At 65.9% G+C, this 20,151-nt stretch overlaps 1 protein-coding gene across 4 annotated transcripts; it reads left to right on the top strand.

Moving 5' to 3' along the window:
* The first annotated feature begins 593 nt into the window (after positions 1-593).
* LOC142092005 (signal transducer and activator of transcription 5B) lies at positions 594-19,098 on the top strand. Of its 4 annotated transcripts, none has more exons than XM_075171686.1 (18): positions 594-731; positions 13,252-13,389; positions 13,538-13,868; positions 14,072-14,246; positions 14,322-14,452; positions 14,528-14,679; positions 14,767-14,922; positions 15,023-15,202; positions 15,357-15,444; positions 15,535-15,657; positions 15,839-15,931; positions 16,073-16,279; positions 16,733-16,827; positions 16,898-17,028; positions 17,753-17,908; positions 18,132-18,183; positions 18,607-18,714; positions 18,802-19,098. In XM_075171686.1, the coding sequence occupies exons 2-18, from the start codon at positions 13,262-13,264 to the stop codon at positions 18,827-18,829; spliced, it is 2,334 nt and encodes a 777-aa protein (XP_075027787.1). In that variant the 5' UTR covers positions 594-731; positions 13,252-13,261; the 3' UTR covers positions 18,830-19,098. The 4 variants fall into 4 exon arrangements, with proteins under 4 accessions (XP_075027787.1, XP_075027784.1, XP_075027786.1 ...); XM_075171683.1 differs by having other exon boundaries at positions 18,785-19,098; XM_075171685.1 differs by having other exon boundaries at positions 17,753-17,923.
* The last annotated feature ends 1,053 nt before the right edge of the window (positions 19,099-20,151 follow it).

Here is a 20,151-nt window from a genome sequence, read left to right as displayed (position 1 = left end):
TGTCGGGGATGCACCGCAGAGGGGCCGGCTGGCACGCAGCGGGGTGGGTGGGCGGCTGGGGTGGCCGTGGGGCTGTGGGAGAAGAGCCCATCCCGTGGGCAGGGATGGTGGCGAGGGGGAAATGGCCAGGGGACCGGGGACCGGGGAGAATGTGGGAGAAAGGAGAGGTGCAGATGGGGGTCCCAGTGCCTGCGGGGGCTCCCGGCTGTGCCTGGTGCCAGGGACCTGACCCCAGTGCCCGGTGCTGCGGTGGGCTCCCCCCAGTGCCAGTGCTGGTGTTGCAGTGGGATCCCCCAGATGCAAGGGCCCCGTGCTGGCGCCTGGTGCCGGTGCTGGCTGCTGCCGCTGCCAATGCCCGGTACCGGTTTGGGCACCCCCGTGCTGCACACGCCGGTGCCGCTTTGGGCTTCCCCGGTACCCGGCGCCAAACTCCGGTGCAGGTTCGTGCCCTGCCGTAGCCGGTGCTGAAGCCTGCTTCAGGCTCTGCCCGTGCCCGCTGCTCGGTGCCGTTATCCGGTGTCTGGTGCCGGTGCCGGTGGCGCGGCGGGGGCGGGCGGGGGGCGGTGCCGCGGGGGGTGGTGCCGCGCGGGCCGGGCCGGGCGGCGGCGGCGGGGGACGGCGCAGGCGGCGGCGGCGGCGGCGGCGGCGGCCGGAGGGGGCAGAGCGGCCGGCGGAGCCGAGCGCCGAGAGCCGCCGGAGCAGCGGAGCCGCAGCCGCCGCCGCGGCCACAGGTAGGGGCGGGCGCGGGGCCGCCATCGCCGCCGGGGCCGGGGCCGGGGCCGGGGCCGGGCCGGGCCGGGCCGGGGCCGCGGCCGCTTTCGCTTTCCGCGGCCGTTAGCCGGGCGGGGGACGGCGGGGCCGGGGGCACCTGCGGCGGGGGCGGCCGGGGCGCGGGGCGCGGCTCTCCTCTCCTCTCTTCTCCTCCCTCCGCCCGTCGGTAAATATTTTGGGTGTTTCGTAACTCCCGGCCGGGCGCAGCTCGTCGGCGGGGCCGGGCGCGGGGCGCTGCGGTGGCGCCGGCCGGGCCCGCGGCCTCGCTGCGGGCGGAGGGGCCGCGCAGGTGCGGGCAGGGCCGGGCAGGGGCGCGGGCAGCGACCGGGGATGCCCCCGGCGCGGCGCTCCCCGGGAGGGCGGGCGGACTTTGCGCGGCCGCTGCGCGGGCCGGGGCGGGCGGCGAGGCCGGCTCGGGGCCGCGGCACATCCCGGGGTGGGGGCCCTCGTCGCCCGGCGGAGGAGGGCCGGTTCCCGCCGCCGCCCCGGGCCGGGCCCTGCCTGAGCAGCGGCCGCGGGGGAAGCGCCGAAACCGGCGCTGCGCGTCGCGGCGTGGGGGGGCCGGCCCCGAGCCCCAGCCCGTGGCAGGCGGGGGAGCCCGGGCAGGCGGGGGTCCCGCCGCGGGCAGCACGCCGGAGCGGGGCAGCGCGGCGGGAGCGGGCCTCCCGCTCGCCGGCGGTGGGACACACGGCTCCGTGCTGCCGGGCAGAGTCGAAGGCCGGTGGAAAATGTTCCCCCCATGCAAGGCGGGAGCGGTGACACCCTGGAGGACTGCGGCGCCCGGTGGCCTTTCACCCAGCTCGTGTTCCGGCCGGGTGCGCGGCCGGGTGACTTGCGAGCACAGGGGAGCAGCGGCCATCTGTCCGGCGGGATACGGGAGCTGTCAGGGCTCTGCGCCCAGCCATGACGCTGACCAGCTCCAGGGCTCCAGCACCCAGCTCGCGTCGGCACTGGGGTGCAGGCACTGGTACTGTCGGGGGCTCCCCGGCCTCTGCCTCCACCTGAACTGCTGACGGCGGTAACACCTCCGATGTCAGCTGCAGCACGGAGCTGGGGCCGTCCACTCGCGTGAACTCGTGGTGAGGCTTGGCAGGAGCCCGCACGCCCCGCCACGCTTAGGGGAGCCCCATGGCAGAGGACAGGGGACAGGCAGTGACGACAAGCGATTTGTTTACAGTGGTTGGGGTGCATTGCCGAGGGGTGCAGGGCATGGCGCTGCCATGGCGGGACCACAATGCAGGACCGCATGGCCCACCCGTGGCAGCGACATGGTGCACAAAGTCCCTGCAGCATGGGTCGTCTTGTTGCAGCAGGATGTTCCTGGCCCTGGGCTGGCTCACCCCGCCAGCTGTCTGTGGCCAGGCCCGCGTCCCCAGCGGCACTCGTGGCTGCAGCTGGAGCTGTGTGAGCGCTGGCAGCTGGTGTCCGCAGAGGCAGTTGGTGCATGCACTGTGGGGTGGTCTGGAGAGCCTGTCCACCACCGTGGGCACCAGGGAACCAGCCCTGCCCTGTGGGAGCTTTGTTCCCCTTCATCCCTGTGCCCTGACTTTGGGAGGAAGGTTCTGTGCCTGTCACGGGGAGCACAGCCCTGAGCTGGTGCACGAGGGCTGGCTGCCACTGCGATGCTCTCTCGGTGGCAATTTCAAGCCGAGATTTGCCATTGTGCTTCAATGTGTTTGCACCAGCGCAGCGATCCCACGCTGGAGGGAGGTTTGCTTGGGGCCCGGCACTGAGCATGGTCCTGTCCTGTCTGCATGGCTCCAGTGAGGTGGAGGCATTGGAGGTGTCGGGGTCACCTGCCTGTGGACGACTGCAGCAAGCCCTGGGTGCTCCCAAAGCTGTCAGGAATGCAGCCTGACCTGCTGTAGCTCCCAGGTCACCAAGGTGCTGGACCTGAGGATGGAGACCATCTCCTTGGGTTTTATAACCGTCCCTGGAGAGCGGGGCTTGTCCCCGGGGCTAGGGAGGGCCGTGCTGTGCCGTGCCGCGTGTGCAGCCATGTGGAGGAGGAGCTCCGGTGCAGGTTGAGAGGTGCCAACAGCCCATGCCTGGGGACACGGGAGAGCCGGGCTGGGAATGGGGCGTGGCGGGTGGCTGTCATCCACTCTGTGTTTCATGGCACTTTGACAGTGTCCTCCCTCAGGGGGTGTTTGCCCCCAACAGTTGTCACTAGAGCCAACTCGCCGGCTTTGGTGTGCCCACCTTGTCCCGCGGCCGGTGCTTTGGGGCAGGACAAGGGATGCTGGCACCAGCGCTAGGGACGGGGGAGCTGCAGCCGGGGATGCTTGGCGCAGGGTTGCATGGAGCCTCTGGAGGGACCTTCCCCTCTCGCTGCAGGGGAAGTGCTGACTCCAAAGTGGCTGTGAGGTCTTTGCTGTGGGGTTTCCCAGCTCTGTCTCGAGTGATAGCAAAACCCAGATACTCTGCTTGCGAAAAATCCCTGCTCCTTGTACTCCTCCACGGCGTGGGTGGTGGGGCGGTGAGTGGTGACTGTGCTGTGCTGAGTACAGTAAAGCGGCCCCATCAGCTGGGAAATGACTTTCTGGTTTGCAAGGAATTACTGTAAGCCGGGCTGCGCTCGACGGGCTTCACGGCAGCCCTGGGGAGCGGCAGGACAGCATGGGGGTCGAGCACAACCTCCCTCCCATCGGCATCCCCTGGGTACCCGCGCTGGGGACCGCGGTCCCTGTGCCTGGCGGGGCTACAGTGGCTGCCGGCTTCCCACCGTGCGGCTGTGGGTGCTGCCCTCGGAGCAGCCTCCGTGTTACGGGGCCAAATGCACTGTGATGGTGCCAGTCACAGGGGAGCCAGCGCAGGGCTGGGGGACGGAGGCAGGGGCTTGCCGGTCCCCGCCTTGCCGGGACAGGTCAGGGCTCGGCTCCGTGGCCGTGCAGGCAGCTCCAGCCTGGGAGGCTGTGCCGGCTGCTGGCTCTCGGGCTCCGGCATGCTCCGGGAGAAGTAGCTTCGACAGCTGTAATGTTTCTGTGGCATGCCTTTCCTTTCATGGGGTGTCTATTTTGCAACCCCCAAGTGTTTTGATCCCGGAGGAAAGGGGCGGGGGTGTTCACCCTGGCACCACGTGGCTGGTGCAGGGATCCAAGCGGCGCTGGGCATGCCTGAATTTTACATGCAGCAACAGTTCTAGCAACATCTGCTGGCTGATAAAAGGTAGGCTGCCATGAACCGCTTCTCCCGCCGCGTTGGGAAATGTCGAGGGGGAGGCACACATGCGAACACAGCTTCCTGGCCGATAGGGCTGAGCTGACTGCTGATAAAGCAGAATCCACACATCTAGTTGCACCAGAGGGGCCAGGAGCGCTCGCTGCTCACAGGCGAGTGCGCTTCATGCCCTGTGTTTCCCCTAGTGCCAGCTCCTGCTTTCCACCAAGCCGGGGAGTGATGTGCTGCCGGGTGGCTTCTCGCCGGGCTCGGGCGGCCGCAGTGGTATAGCTGAACTATAACATGGTCACTACTCACTCCCTGTTCAAACAGTCACTGATGAGTTTTGCAATCTCCATTTTCACTGCAACTTTGTGTCTTCCTGTTGTGAGATGTAAATGCTGGTTTATAGCACAGCTCTGCCGGGGAGGGAACTGGGGAAAAGGCTGGTACTGGAGCAGATCTCGAAGAGCTGGCGCGGCATCGGCACGGCTGGGTGCTGGGTGCGCGCTCAGTCTGGCTTTCCATCCCTCTCACTCGATGGCTGTCTGCAAAGCTTTTACTAGAGAAAGAGGCAGCTCTCACTGGCGGCGTATCTGAGCCCCTCGCACCAGCTAAAACAGCTGTAAAATGATCTCTGTCCTATTTGGTGGTGTTAACATGCGGCCCTGGTGCTTTCGGGCTGCAGCTCTGAGTGGCACAGCTGCCCTGGTCCGCCACGCTCTGTTTATAACCCCATTAGTCACCTGAGCCTTTTGGAACGCTTAGGTGGGGAGCTCGTGGTGCAGCCCGGAGGCTGGGACTCTGCTCTGCCCCGGCACCATCAGCGGCTGCCGCTGCTCCTGGGGCTGCAGAGCATGTCCTGGGGCGAGGAAAGCCGAAACCCAGCTCTCTCACCTGGACGCATTTGTGGGCATTGGGGGTGAACGCTGGGTTTAACCCTGGCCAGGTTGGACTGTGGGGTTTACCTATTCTGAATGAGATTTTCGTTGCAGAAACCATTGGTGTTTTGGCTTTTTATTCCCATTCTGACTAGTTCCCCCTCCTGCCAGCATCCCTGGGTGTGCCCCCTCTTCTGAAGGCAAGGCTTTCCGCTCCCTCCATTCTGTGCTGCTGACCTGGTGCGAGAGCATCTCCCTGTGTGGAGCTGCTGCAACTGCTGGGGCACGAACCCTGGCGCCTGGCGGCTGTGAATGGCCCGGAGGGGCAGAGCGTGGTGGGGGTGCGGGGGCTGCTCCGGGGGTACCTGCCTGTCCTGCACCTCGACTCCTCTTAGTGCTTGACAGCACGGGGCTGGGCCCTGCCTGCCCGCTGCAGCGGGAGGCTGTGATGCCCGGGAGCAGTTTTCCTGTTGACCAGACACCTCACTGGGCTGTCAGCCCGCACTGGAGGGAGCCCGGCGCCGTGCTGCAGTGTGCTGCCTGAGTCTGCCCTCGGGCAGGGACAACGGGGTGCTGCTGGGCTGGGACGTCTGCGAGGGCCGGCAAGGCAGAGGGCTGGCGAGCATTTTCCCAGGCACCATGCAGGCTCCACACTGGCTGCTGTTAGCGGTGGGTGCAGAGCAGCACCCAGCGTCCCCCGTTGCCTGAGCATCCTCGTGCGCAGCCGGGTGCTTGCAGCCCACTTTTGGTGTTTGCTCCCAAAGATGAGGGTGTGAGGGCTTGTCCGCGCAACCGCGGCTGCGCGGTGGGTCCTGCACGTACCCTGCGCTGTCTCACAGTGTGGTCAGTGCCTCTTCCCTGGGCAGGGTGGTCGGGCAGGGCAGTGGGTGCCCTCAGTGTGCTGGTGTCCCTCTGCCTGTCCCTGCTCACCGGTCGTCCCTGTCCTGCCCCAGCCCCCCAGGTGCCCGTGCCATGGCGTGTGGGCTGGGCTGGTCCCACGGGACAGCCTTGCCAGTGGTGGGGGAGGCTCCTGCACTGACTTCCCTGCCCCGCCGGAGAGCATGAGCGTGGTGTCAGCTGGAGGGGGATGGATGCGGACACAGCGGCGCGCCTGGTGCCTGCATTGCTTGCGTCTCCCCTGGCCCGCCTGGGTCCTGCTCTGCAAATCCAGCCTGGCCGGCGACTGGATTAGTGTGATTGTGTGCACTCACTGGAGCATGGCAGATAAAATGAAATTGTGTCTCCAGACCCCAATCGGGACTAATTCGATGCTGAAATGAGCTTAATCCTCTGGTCCTTCTGACCAGCCCATCCCTCCTGGGCTGGTGCTGGTCTGAGCAGGGATTAGCAGTGAGCCTGGGGCTGTGCTAGAGGCAGCCTCGGTGCCGGGGGCTGGCATGGGATCCATGGGACCCTGGGGTGTCTGCGGGGTCCCTGGGAGGTGGCTGTTCTGCTTAGCTGGTTTGTTGGAAGGACCAACACAAGGATGAATTGGCTGGCAGGGGTGCGGGGTCTTCTCCCTTGTCCCAGATTCTGCCTCACCTGTTCCTAAGCCTGAAGCTGCCGCCCCATCCTTGGGGGGGGTCGCTGGGATCCTGTCAGCTCCCTGCCCTTCCCCAGGGCCACGTCTGTGGTGATGTCTCTTCCCTCCTGGGATGGAGGATGGGGACCGGAGCTGGACCTTCCCCGTTGGGCTGGAGCAGGCGTGAGGGTGGCGTGCGAGTCCCCGGGGTCCGCACATCCTGCGGGCAGATGCTTCACCCTCAGCATGGTGTTCCAGGGGGTTGGGGTGGGTCGTTATAATTGTGGAGGAAAAATACCTTCATCAAGTGCCCTGGCATGTGGTGGCTGCGCATCCCCTTCTGGGCAAGGGCTGTTGCCTGCCCAGAGCCGGGATGCTACGGTGGGCAGTGGCTCTGCACCCGCCCCAGGATCCCCCCACCAAGCCTGGAGGAAGCCCCAGAACCCCGAGGCATCGGAGCCGGCAGCTCCTTGCCACATCAGCCCTGCAGCCAGTTAATTTGGCTCCTTGGCCCCAGGGATCCAGTAGTAATTAAAGCTCTGCCCAGGCCTCTCTAATCCTGCCTGTGGGCTTACGGCAGGGGTAGCACCGGCACTGGCGGGGATTGGGCTCCCCGCAGCAGATGTCCCGCAGGATCCATGCTGGACTCATGCCTATGGGGGCTGGGTGGGCACACGGCTCTGCCGGTGTGGCTGCGCGGTGTGTCCTGCCTACCAGCGCCTGGCTCCTGCTCTGGCTCTGGCTGCCTGCATCTGTCCGGGTGGGCAGGCTGCCTGTGCCGCGCTGCCGTGCTCTCCTCGGCCCCCGGCGCCCAGACAGGCCCCCGTTGTTGCTGAGCAGCCACAGCCTCCAGCCCAGCCTGCGTGGGGTCCGGCACAGCCGGCTCATTGTGCCGGGGCCAGGCGGGTGGTCCTGGGCGCCCGGGCCCCCATACGGCGGGGCAGGCTCCCTTCGCTGGGGTGACCCCGAGGGACAGGGCTGGGGTGAGGGGGCTGAGGCTGGCCCTCCTGCATGCGCTGCGGTGAGCTCACCCCGGCGGGTGGCAGCGTAGCCATGGCCCCCCCGCTCTGCCATGGGGACCCAGGTCCTGCCGGTGCCGGTCCTGCTCCTTGCTCGGCATTTGAGGGAATCCCACCGGTGCCAGGGCAGTGCCTGTATCTGGCCGTGGCTGCACCGGGGTGACTCTTCATGCACTGGGGTGGTTTTCTCTCTAGGTCCCAGCCCCTGGATTCGAGGGATTTTGCTGGGATTTCGTTGGGTATTTTGGTGGTTTTGGTTTGACGCAGGTTTCGGGGCTTCTGTGGTTGGAAGGGAAAATCTGAAGAGGGGAGAAAAACTGTTCCCGAGGGCGGCAAATGCCAATGGGCAGGTACAGCCCCAGGCCCAAGCTGCAGGCAGCCTCTGGCCCTGAGCCCCCCTGGCACTTGTGCGGCAGCGCCGGTCCCCGGCTGGGGCGTCTCCACCTGCGTGTGGGGCCGGTTTCTCCCTGGGCAGCGTCAGGCTGCGCGTGGGCTTTCCTTGTTCCTGTAACGATGCGAGTTCTCCATTTTTGGCTCCCAAAGCTGCCAGGAAGCCTGGGTAGTCCCGGCACTGCCGGTCCGGGCTCTGCCCGCCTCTGCCCTCAGTGGGGCACATTGTGTTTCCAGAGCCGGCCATGCCTCTTCTGTGAGCCCCGCGGCTCCCGGCCCCGCTTGCCCAGCCCCGGCAGTTTCCAGCGTGGGCTGGGGTGGTCGACTGCTGCCGGGGCGAAGCCGTCGGCTGCTGCCGCTCTTCTGCGGGAGACAAACAAAACCCATCAAAGCACCGAGCTTCTAGAAGGAGCTCGCTTCCCGCGCCGGGCGGGCGCTGCCGCCTCCCAGCCGAAAGGTGGAAACCACAGGCAGGCATGAAATGGGCAAGCCACCCAGTTCCCAGCACTGCAGTCCTCTGCACCGGCTCCACCGTGCCCCGGCACCTGCCAGCCCTGGCCAGCAGTTCCGAGCGGGGCCAGGGGGTCCTGGGGGCTGCTCACCGGCACCCTGGTGTTCCCAGTGCAGGCTCTGCCCCAGTGCTGTGTGCCCGGGGGGTGTGTGAGCAGAGCCGGGGCGTGCAGGTGAGTCTCTCCCGTCTCCCCCCATGCTGAACTCCTCCATGGGTCCCAGGGGTCCCATCTCCGACTGCCGGCTGCCCATGGGGGCTCAGCCCCACTGACCCGCTGGGGGCAGAGGCTGTGCCCAGCTCCGACACTGGAGAGGAGTGTTGGGCCGAGCACGGAGGGGGTGCCAGTCCCACTGCCTCGGTGGGCACCATGCACGCAGCAGTGGCAGAGGAAGCTGCCAGCAGTGCGGGGCTGGCTGCCCTGCGCAGGCAGCTGACATTTTGGAAGGAAATAGCTGCTCTCCACTCCTTCCTGTAGCTCACAGCCTGCGAAACGGCTGCCCCGGGAGCCCGGCTGTGCCGGCAGCGCCTGCCTGGAGCCGTGGCCAGGCTGCCCCGGGGCTGGGACACCAGAGTGGTGCGTGGGGCAGAGTGGCGCCAACTGGGTGAGTGCAGCTGCGGGCACCCCATGCTGAGCTGGTACTGTGATTCCTGTGCCCTGGAGGAGCCAGGAACCGTGCTGACTTCTGGGGCTCTGCCGGCCCCGCCAAGCCCGTCCGTGGGGGAGCCCCCGGCTGGGACAGCCAGGGGCCCCTCGGGTGGGTGTGGAGCCCTCTGTGCCTCCCAGCTGTGGGCATGCCCGTATGCGAGGGCAAGGGGGGGCCGAGCTGGGGGAGCCCTCGGCAGGGGTCGAGCTGAGTGGGGCCGTTGGGCTGTCCAGCGGCTCCAGCAGGTCCCCTGGGAGGGGGGCTAGCCATTGTGGGCAGTGGGTGGGTGTCTGTGTTGGGGGGACCGGAGCCCTTCCTTGTGCTGAGCGGCTGCTGTTGGCTGCCAGCACCGCTATTCCTAGGGCCTGGCTGGGCACCGGATCCTGCCCCAGAAGGAGCCTGCTTGGGGCTGCCCTTCTTGGGGGACGCGGGATCCCCTCCCACCGGGGCTGCCGGGGGGCAGGAGCAGTGCTGGCTGGGGCAGGACCAGAGCCCCCTGGCAGCACCGGCCGTGAGGCGTGCAGGGTCTGGCCCTGTGGCCGCGAGCGAGGCTGGCTCTGACCTGGAAGCGATCGCAGGCTCCCGGAGGTGCTGAGAAACCACGTGTCTGTGTGTTTACTGCGGCAGGAGGAGGCAGCTGCAGCGGGCGCAGGGCTGCTGCCTGCCAGAGCCCAGCGCTGGGGGGAAGTGCTGTGCCCCTGCCCAGGGGAGAACGCCACTCTGGAGACCCCTGGGCCGGGAGAGCACCGGGCAAAGGGCAGCGTGGGAGCTGCTGCGGCAGAGGGGCTGCGCGGGGCAGGCGTGCAGGAGCTGGGGGGTTACGGCCAGAGCGCTTTGCCGTGGCCCCCCCAGGGCATTGCCTGGCTCTTGGCCCCTGCCTGGCCCTGCAGGGCACGGGTCTGGGCAAGGGCTGCAGTCAGGGACCGTACCGGCACCAGGGCAGGGGTGTCCTGCCCGCGGGGAGGTCCCCAGGGGGCTGTGCACTGCGAGCATCCCGCGTCTGCGTGCGGCGAGTGTCCTGTGAGCATCCATGGTGGTGCATGTGCCAGCCCCTGGGCAGGCGCTGCCCATGTTTGAGCTTTGCTGTGCCTGTGGCACGTGGGAAGGCGCTGCCGCCGGCCTTGCCCTGTGAGGCATTTCCCTCCTTTTGTCTGCCGCAGACACACTTTGGCTCGCTCTGGCTTTCCTGCAGCTCATGACCCGGCACTGGTGTCAGCCTGCTGCTGTGGCCCAGAGGCGCCACTGCTCATGTCCCCAGGGCTGCGTCTGTGGCCCATCCCTGGTGTGGTCACATCGGGTCCCCTGGCTGCCCCCAGCCCCAGCAGTGCTGCCAGCCTCCCTCTGCCCGTCCTCTCCTCTGCTGCTCCTCTGGCCCTCTCAGAGCCCCTTTTGGGTGGGTTTTGGCCATTTTGCAGCCGTTTTGGCAGTGCCTCCCCATTGGCAGCGGCGAGCGGGGCTGTCGGATGCAGAAGCAATAGCCCCCAGTGTCTCCCCTCCCTCTGCGCCTCCCCTGCCTGCACTGTCCCCGCAGGGCTGGGGTCCCTCTCCATGGCACTTGTCCTACCTCCGGGAAGCTGCCACGTGCGCCGCTTCGCAGGCGATAAGTCACCGGTGAGCGCGTTGCTGTGGCTTGTTAAGTTGCTGCTGGTTAACCGAGCTGCAGTAATGGGTGGGTTATAGCTCGCTGCCAGCAAGTAAATGCAAAGTAGCTTAAACCACTGCAATTATCTGTCTCTTGCCGTTGTTTGTGTGTGTGGCTGGTGGCTGCAGCACGGCTGACCCGTGGCAACACGTGATGCTGCAGCAGCAGTGCTGCCCGTCCCTGCCCAGAGTGCAGGAGCCGCAGTAAGTGCCATGGCTGGTGGGCTGGGGATGGCACTGGCGGTGGGTAAATGCTGGTGGGCTGGAGCGGGCCCCGGCCGCCCTACCCTGGAGAGGTTTCCTGAGCCAGGTGGCCACGGGGCCAGGGCAATGCACTGGTGGGGGGAGTGCGAGGATGGAGCCAGTCCCTGGGCATGGGGGCGAAACCATCTCAAGGCTCCAAGGAGGTCCCTCTGAGGGCTCACCCGGGGCAGCCAGCAGTGCCGCCGAGGAGCGTGGTGCTGGGCACGGACCAAGCCAGGGCACTGGCTGCCAGCAGCCGACTGGGCACAGGACTGCAGGGCTGCCTGGAAAGGCCGGCGGCTCTGGCTGCACGGTGGGACCGTGCTGCTGTACCTCTTGCCGAAGCAGAGCTGTTGCCCCAGCCTTGCTGGGTCTCGTGGCCGGAAAGCCTCATTTACTCGTGGCAGGTGGCACTGGTGACTTGTGCTGGGGCTGCGGCTCTCGGAGAGGTTTGGTTTGTCAGTCCACGGGTGAGACACAGGAGACAAAAATGAGATGCTTGGAGAAATGCCTGCTGTTGCATTGGTGATGCCCTTGGAGCTTGTGTCCAAGCCTGGCATGAATGCTTATCCACCGGGGTGGCGTGGCCCCGGGGCCAGCCCTGTCTTCAGTTGGGGCACGCGCCGGGCGAGCCATGCTGCCATCGGCCGCTGCACGGCCTTGTAAAGGCTGACGTGATGCTGGCTCGCCTTCCGCCAGGCGCCCCGGCAGTGATGTTTGCGCTCCTGCTCCTAGGCTGGCGCTGGCTGAGCACAGCGTCTGCCGGCTCACCGCAGCAGCAGCCTGAGACTCGTTGCTTAACAACGTGCTGGAGTGGAATAGGAAGTGTTTTGTCACCGCGAGATGGGAAGAGATCACCATTTTCTCGATAGGCAGGGCAGCGTTTGTTTGCTCTGTGTCCGTGCAGATGTCCCCGCTGCTCCAGGAACTTCGACCGTTTGTGGCGCGGTGGCACCGGCGCGGCTGTGGCCGCTCTCCTTGGCTCTGCCGGGGCAGCGGTTCTCACCGATGCCCCTTATCAAGCGTCTGCAATTTCTAACTGCCAGCGTGTGTCCTGCTGTCAGCCATCCTGCCTTCCCTTCCCCACCTCGCCTGCGTTTTTATGCCTCCCCAGGCCCCTCCTTGCCAGCAGGATTTCCAACTTGGTGATTTCTGTGAATGTGGAAACGTTCCTCCCTTTTTATAGGGGAAAAATTCATTTTTAGCCAACTCTTGGTTATTGTTCCTCTTCCTGTGCAGGGGGCGGGTGTGCAGGGCTCAGGGGCTCTGGCTGTGGCTGCTCTGCTTGGACCTGCTGCCGCCGTTGCCCCCCGGTGTGCTCCCCCTGCGTGCGCCCCTGCTTGCGGGACAGCACCGGCTGCTTTTGGAGCCCCTTGAGCCACCGGGTGTTTCTGCAGCTGAACAAAGCGCTTCTGGGAGGGAGGAAGGCGCAGCCCCCGCTGGCGCAGTCCCCGGCTCCCTCTGCTCGTCACCGGCCGGTGCAGTAACCAGATCCAGTCCCGGTCACCCGGCCTTGGGACGCAGCCTGAGGCCTTGTGCTCCTGCCCGGCACCTCCACACGATACTGAATCCTAGGTGGTTTGGGTGCAAGTGTGTGTAAATGCTATTTATTGCTGCATCCTTGGCTCGGAGGGGCCGCAAGCCCCCCAGGCCCTCCCTCATTGCTCACCATCGTGTCACCCTCAAAGACTCGATCGCCAGGTTGTTTTTCCAGGCCCCACCAAGCTGCAGATATAACCGTGGCAGAGGACGCTCTGGCTTTTTGTAGGTGCTGTCCCTGGCCGTCCTCCCTGCCTGCCGCGGCTGCCCCATGCGAGCCAGGGTGCTGGAGCTGCGTGGCAGGATCTGGCAGCACTCCTGTGCGGAGCCAGAGCCGCCCCAAAACTTGCTTCGAGAAGCTCTGGCTGGCGTCTCCTCTGTGGCGCTGGGGCACACGGCGGCCGTGGGACCGGGGACCCACCAGGGGCTGCGGTGCTGCGTGGGCCCTCGGGGCTGGGGCTGCTCCTGCCAGTCTGCCTGCCAGCGCTGCCAGGGTGTGGGCAGGAGCTGGGGCGAGCGCAGGGGGAGCCTCCGCTCTGCGTCACCCTGGATTTCTCACCAGCCCTTCCCCCGGGCCCGTTTCCTCATTTGCGTGGCCAGCGATGGCTGCGATCCCGCGGCGCAGCAAGGGGAAATTATTACCATGTGGAGAGGCAGCGCAGAGGCGCGTTCATAGCCCTGGACCCCCCAGAGCTCTTCCTAGAAACCAGGGGGTGACTCAGAGCCAGGGTCCCGTGCCCCCGCATGCCTCTTGCTTCGGCAGCTGGAGGCGGCTCCGGCAGCACCGGAGAACCCGGAGGAACCTGCAAAGGGCTTCAGGAACCCAGAGGCTCCTGTAAAGGGCTTGCGGGGGTGGCTAGGGCCAGACCTCCACCCGTGGCGCAGCACCTAGCCCGGCGGTGGTGACCTGACAAGCCCATCTCCCCGGCAGGTGGTGAGCCATGGCGGTGTGGATCCAGGCACAGCAGCTCCAGGGCGAAGCCCTGCGGCAGATGCAGGCACTCTACGGGCAGCACTTTCCCATTGAGGTGCGGCACTACCTGTCGCAGTGGATTGAGAGCCAGGCATGGTAGGTCAGTGGGGTCCCCGTCCCCGTGGGGGATGCTGAGCTTGGCAGCACCTGCCCATGGGGTGCCGGTGGGTGCCCCCCTCTGCCGGGGAGTCCCCGTGCGGGGCCGGGGCTGCCCTGACGCCACCGCTTTGCTCCGCACGTGCAGGGACTCCATCGACCTTGACAACCCTCAGGAGAACGTGAAGGCGACGCAGCTGCTGGAGGGCCTGATCCAGGAGCTGCAGAAGAAGGCGGACCACCAAGTGGGGGAAGATGGCTTCCTGCTGAAGATCAAGCTGGGGCACTATGCCACACAGCTGCAGGCAAGTGGGGGGCCACAGATGGGGGCTGTGGGGCTGGGGGATGTCCCTGCCCTGTGCCTGGCTCAGGCTGCGCTTTCCCTGCAGAACACATATGACCGGTGCCCCATGGAGCTGGTGCGCTGCATCCGGCACATCCTCTACCACGAGCAGCGGCTGGTGCGGGAGGCGAACAACGTGAGTGGGGGCCACGGGGGTCTGCGTCACGGAGGGCGAGGGAACGGGTCCTGCAGGATGGGGCGATGCTCGGGGTCTCCAGCACGGGGGTCGTGGAAGCAGCCCTGAGGCAGAGGGTGCTCTGAGTTCCCACTGCTGCCAGCACCCAGAGGGATGGGGAGGGTCCCCCTTGCCATACTGAGCGCTCCCCGTGCCCCGTGCAGAGCCCCTCGCCAGCCGGCTCCCTGGTGGATGCCATGTCCCAGAAGCACCTGCAGATCAACCAGACCTTCGAGGAGCTGCGGCTCATCACACAGGACTCAGAGAACGAGCTCAAGAAGCTGCAGCAGACACAGGAGTACTTCATCATCCAGTACCAGGAGAACATGCGCCTCCAAGGTGGGTGGGGGGCCGGAGGGTGACGGGGTCAGGGTGCTGGCCGTGCTGGCCCTAACGCCGTACCCTGTCCCCCAGCCCAGTTCTCCCAGCTCTCCCAGCTGGGCCCCCAGGAGCGCCTGTCGCGGGAGACGACACTGCAGCAGAAGAAGGCGTCGCTGGAGGCCTGGCTGCACCGGGAGGCCCAGACACTACAGCAGTACCGTGTGGTGAGTGCCACCGCCCCGGCCCCGTGACAGCTGTGCTGCCGTCCCTGCACCTTGTAACACTGTCCTGCCTCACAGGACCTGGCTGAGAAGCATCAGAAGACGCTGCAGCTGCTGCGCAAGCAGCAAACGACCATCCTGGACGACGAGCTGATCCAGTGGAAGCGACGGCAGCAGCTGGCGGGGAATGGGGGGCCCCCTGAGGGCACCCTGGATGTGCTGCAGACCTGGTGGGTGCCGGCGCCGGCCATGCCTGGTGGGATGGGACAGGGTGCTGAGCCCTGGCATGGTGCTGAGCCCCGCCCTGCCCCCCCCAGGTGCGAGAAGCTGGCGGAGATCATCTGGCAAAACCGGCAGCAGATCCGCCGGGCTGAGCACTTGTGCCAGCAGCTGCCAATCCCAGGCCCGGTGGAGGAGATGCTGTCGGAGCTGAACGGCACCATCACCGACATCATCTCCGCCCTGGTGACCAGGTAGAGGTGGGGGCCTGGCTCGGCTGAGGCAGCCGGCAGGATGGAGGGGCCGGGTTGGGGCTGCTCTGCTTGCCTGCCCCTGATCCCCGTGCCCCCCCAGCACCTTCATCATCGAGAAGCAGCCCCCCCAGGTGCTGAAGACACAGACCAAGTTTGCAGCCACCGTGCGGCTCCTGGTGGGGGGGAAGCTGAACGTGCACATGAACCCGCCCCAGGTGAAGGCCACCATCATAAGTGAACAGCAAGCCAAGGCCCTGCTGAAGAATGAGAGCACCCGCAAGTAATGCCTGGGGGGCTGTGGGTGTGCTGCGGGGTGGGACAGGGCTGCTGCGGGGGGCTGGGGCTGCCGAGGCAGCGGGGAGCAGAACCTGGAGCTGGGAGCACGGGGCTCCCAGTCCTGCTGGTCCCCCTGACCCTGCGCCTTCCCGTGGCAGTGAGAGCAGCGGGGAGATCCTGAATAACTGCTGCGTGATGGAGTATCACCAGGCCACAGGGACGCTCAGCGCCCACTTCCGCAACATGGTGAGCACCACTGGCTCTTCCCTCCTGACGCTCGTGTTCACCCTCCTGTCCCCTTGTGTCCCCCTGTGTTCACCCCTCGTGTCCCTGCAGTCCTTGAAGCGGATCAAGCGCTCGGACCGCCGCGGGGCCGAGTCGGTGACGGAGGAGAAGTTCACTATTCTCTTCGAGTCGCAGTTCAGTGTTGGTGGCAATGAGCTGGTCTTCCAGGTGAAGGTAAAGCCATCAGCTACATCCCCTCTGCAGGGCCTGGGCGAGCCATGGGCACTGTGCCCATGGGTGTGGGGCTGGGCTGGGGCCACGGGGTGCCCATGCAGGCTGGGATGGCCCAAGGGTGCCCATGGGCGATGCTCCCACGGTGCCCCACAGCCCATCCTGGTCTCCTTCCTGCCGGCAGACGCTGTCCCTGCCCGTGGTGGTCATCGTGCATGGGAGCCAGGACAACAACGCCACAGCCACTGTGCTCTGGGACAACGCCTTCGCTGAGCCCGTGAGTGCCAGTGCCATGGTGGGGCAGGACAGGCCCCGTCTGCCCCAGGGGGCTGTGGGAGTTGGGCTCAGTCTCCCGGCGGGGGCGTGCCAGGAGGTGGCAGGCCGAGCTCGGTGCTGACCTTGCTCTGTGCCCCGCCAGGGCCGCGTGCCCTTCGCCGTGCCCGACAAGGTGCAGTGGCCACAGCTCTGCGAGGCACTCAACATGAAGTTCAAAGCAGAGGTGCAGAGCAGCCGTGGGCTGACCAAGGAGAACTTGGTGTTCCTGGCACAGAAGCTCTTCAACAGCACCAGCTCCCACCTGGAAGACTACAGCAGCACCACGGTGTCCTGGTCCCAGTTCAACCGGGTGAGCGGGCTGAGCTCTGTGCCAGGAGAGCCGCAGAGCCCCAGGGTTCTGCTGTGCTCTGGGACAGGGGCTTTGCTACATCTGCGGTACCAGTGCTCATGCTGGGGGGCTGGATGGGGCATATCCCTCCCAAGGAGCCGTTTCTTGCTGGTGTGGTGCAAAAACGAGATTGCTGTCGGCTGCAGCGGGGTGGGAGGTGTCACCTTCCTTGCTTGGAAGGACATGGGGAGCTGTAGGGCCTGCAGACGGGGTCTGCATCCTCAGGGAGGCATTGCTGGCGCTTCCCTGGGTCTGTGCCACCTGGCCGGGTTGACCCGCGCCTGGTTTGGCAGCGCTGGAGGCCGTCCGTGGTCCCGGTCCCAGAGTCTCCGCTGCTGCACCAAATACTTGTGCTGTTTAATAGCGGCTATGAGGCTGGAGCCAGGAGTGCTCATTTTCTGTGGATTTCAACAGGAAAACCTGCCTGGGAGGAATTACACCTTCTGGCAGTGGTTTGATGGGGTCATGGAGGTGCTGAAGAAGCATCTGAAGCCGCACTGGAACGACGGGTAAGAGCCGCCCTGCCCCACGCTGCCTGGTCCCCTGCCCGCCTGGCCCTGACGGCCCCGCTTTGCCTAGGGCCATCCTGGGCTTCGTCAACAAGCAGCAGGCGCATGACCTGCTCATCAACAAGCCTGACGGGACCTTCCTGCTGCGGTTCAGCGACTCGGAGATCGGCGGCATCACCATTGCGTGGAAATTCGACTCCTGTGAGTGTGCGCCTGGAGCCGGCTGCCCCCAGCCCTGCTGTCCCTGGCCCCTGCCTGGGACTCAGCCGTCTTGTGCCCGTGCAGCTGGTGCTGTTCTCCGGCACCTCCTGTCTCGGCTGGGCACCGTCACCGTGACTGACGGGCATGCGGGAGCCTTGCTTGGGAAAGGGGCGAGCGCGGGAGCCTGTGGCAACGCCTTGGCTGACCTGTGGGGAGCGGCGCCGCTGTCACTCGCTGCAGCCGTGGCTGCATCCAGCCCGAGCACTGGCCTTGGCGGGGAGGAGGGACTGGGCTGAACTGTCTGACCTAACCACGGAGTCTTACTTGTGGCTGTATAAAACGCAGCGATTCCATGGTCCTTCCTGGTGCAAGGGGTTTGCATGGGTTGCCTGACCCCATGCAGCAAGTCTGCTTGTTAGTGTTCTGTGTGAGAGCCTCCTTCGGAGGTTCGCGTGGCCGAGGAACACCACAAAGCCCTGTGGCCGGGGGGAACCTCCTCCCTGCGTGCCCAGATGAGGACAGACCTGTCTCGAGTTCACTGTGCCTCCTGGCTGATTCTGTTTTCTGGCGACCTGTGTTTTGTCCTTAAATGTTGCCAGGGGAGGGATGCAGCACGGGAAATGCCATCTGATGTTCAACGTGATCTTGCAGCCCGCAGCCAGGGCGGGGCCGGGAGCCGCCTCTGGCTCTGGGTGTCACCGTGGTCCTCGCTCTTGTCTTCCAGCTGAGAGGATGTTCTGGAACCTGATGCCTTTCACCACCAGGGACTTCTCCATCCGCTCCCTGGCCGACCGCCTCGGGGACCTCAGTTACCTCATCTACGTGTTCCCTGACAGGCCCAAGGACGAGGTCTTCTCTAAGTACTACACGCCGGTTCTCTGTGAGTCCACGCCAGGTAGCGCTGCCCCTTCACCCTGTGCGCACCCCTCTCCTTCGTGCATCTGACTGGGGTGGAGCCAGGGCTCACAGCATCCCTCTGCCCCAGGGCCACATCCAGCCCTGCGGGGGCTCTGCAGCTGGCCGTGCGTGAGCCCCCAGCCCCGCTGCAGGCTTGCAGCACGTGCCAGCACCTCAGGGCCTTAGCGCTGCCTTCTTTCCTCTAGCTAAAGCTGTGGATGGATACGTGAAGCCACAGATCAAGCAAGTGGTGCCTGAGTAAGTCTGACCCTGAATGCAGACCCTGGGCAGTCCCGTGGGATCATCCCTGGCGAGCTGGCTGAGGCGGCCGGCAGCCCCGGGCACCTCGGTTCTCGGGCTCTGGCACTACCAATGGCCACGTTGGTGCTGAGCTGGCGCTGGGGGCCGAAGAGGATGGGCCCGTGGCCGAGGCAGGGCTGTGCGTTCCCTGGGAAGGCGGATGCCCCCCCTCGCTGTGCTGCCACCCAGGAGGCTGGGGCTGGGGACCCTGCAGGTTGTCGCTGTTTGTGGGTGTGGGTTTTGGGTCCCCTGTTGGCACCCTACCAGCTTCGGGAAATGCCAGTCGGAGGCAGTGGGAGTTCCCGGAGCACGACTTCACTCCGGGGGAGCCCATCCCATCGCATCCCGTGCTGGCACTCAGGAGCCCCCTGTCCCCCGCAGGTTTGTCAGTGCATCAGGCGATTCTGCCCCCGGAGGGGCCACCTATATGGACCAGGCTCCCTCGCCCGCTGTCTGCTCCCAGCCCCATTACAACATGTACACCCAGAAGTAGGTATCGCATCCCCCGTCCCCATCCTGCCACGGCCCGTCCCCCTGCCTCATCCCCTGCCTCCCGCAGCCCTGACGCCGTGCTAGATCCCGAGGGCGACTTCGACCTGGATGACACCATGGATGTGGCGAGGCACGTGGAGGAGCTGCTGCGGCGCCCCATGGACAGTCAGTGGATCCCCCATGCCCAGTCGTGACGGGCAGGTGCCTGGCCCCCCGCCCCCAGCCCCGGCGCTGCGGGGACTGTGCTGTGTTCGTGTCTCTGTGCCAGGGGGGCAACGGGTGGGCCCTGCCCTGGAGATTTGCTCTGTGCTGCCCTAAAATGCAGGCTGGCGTCTGGCTCTTTGGTGTTTATGCCCTTGTATAAATGGCAGCGGATTTGTCGCATGGTTTTCCTGTATGTTCCTTTTAAGAGGCCCAGCTTCGGCTTTCCGCTTCTGCAAGCACCGGCCCTGGAGCCGCCCTGCTCCCCACCATGGGGCTGCTTGGGGCGGGGGCCGGGCGTCCGGCCTCGGGTTCGCTTTCACAGTCATAACTAAGGATGTACATGTCGCCTTCTTGTTCTACCCCTTGGCTCCGTTCCCAGGGGGTGTGTGGGCGCACCGGGCTCTGGCGCAGGAAGGGGGGTCGGCTGGGGCTCCCTCTAGCCCGTGCTGGTGCTCTGCTCTGCCGCGGTGGGGTCCCCTTCTGGACCTCGTCTCCTCCTCTGGCCCCGCAAGGATGCGGGAGCCCCTTCGGCTCCTGGCCTCGCTGTCCCCCTCCGGAGCCAGTGCAGTGTGAGGGAGGTACCCAGCAAGGGCAGCCGGCCAGTGCAGATGGTTTGGGAGGAGCGGAGCCCTCTGGCCCCCCCCTCCCACCTCTCCCCTCACCTTGGTCGAGAAGCTCTGGGGTCCTGGCCATGTTATTTTTCTACCACAGAGTAAATAAAGCATGGAATATTTTTGTAACACAAAAGCTCTGGGTTTCACGTGTGTCTTGGGGAGGAGGCAGGTCGCTGCCCTGGTAGGTGGGGGTGGAAGAGGATCGTCTGGGGACAGGGGCGGCCCCATGCTCCCCCATGCTCCCCCATCTTTTGATGGCGCACAGCAGGCAAGCTGCCCCACGGCCAGGCCAGTGGACCCCAGGGTTGGGATCCATGTCCCCAGGTCTCCTCCTCACGAATGCAGGGGCGTGAGCAGGGGCTGGGCCTCCACCTGCAGCTCCCCCCAGCACAGACAGGTCAGGTGCTGGGGGATGCCCGGGGAAGGAGTGGGGCAGCCCGGGGGGCTGGCCCTGATAGCGGGGGGGTATACCGGGGGACCGGGGTCTGGGGCAATTTTCCCAGGAGAAAACCAAAGCAAAACAGACAAATTGCACTATTTTTTTAAAAAAGGAGCCTTCTCTTGCTGAGGCGTGGAGAACAGGGCGGGGGTTGCTCTTGGGTTTTAATTGCGATTT

Source organism: Calonectris borealis, chromosome 22 (genome assembly GCF_964195595.1).
Source record: "Calonectris borealis chromosome 22, bCalBor7.hap1.2, whole genome shotgun sequence".
NCBI lineage: Eukaryota > Metazoa > Chordata > Aves > Procellariiformes > Procellariidae > Calonectris > Calonectris borealis.
The sequence above is the reverse complement of the archived record's forward strand: the minus strand, read 5'-3'. Positions and strand labels throughout refer to the sequence as shown.

Bases quoted from the DNA above. Each gene is read 5' to 3' on its own strand.
- LOC142092005 (XM_075171682.1), top strand. From the start codon at position 13,262: ATGGCGGTGTGGATCCAGGCACAGCAGCTCCAGGGCGAAGCCCTGCGG. The intron at 14,453-14,527 runs GTGAGTGCCACC...CCTGCCTCACAG, and splicing joins CACTACAGCAGTACCGTGTG to GACCTGGCTGAGAAGCATCA. The intron at 14,680-14,766 runs GTGGGTGCCGGC...TGCCCCCCCCAG, and splicing joins CTGGATGTGCTGCAGACCTG to GTGCGAGAAGCTGGCGGAGA.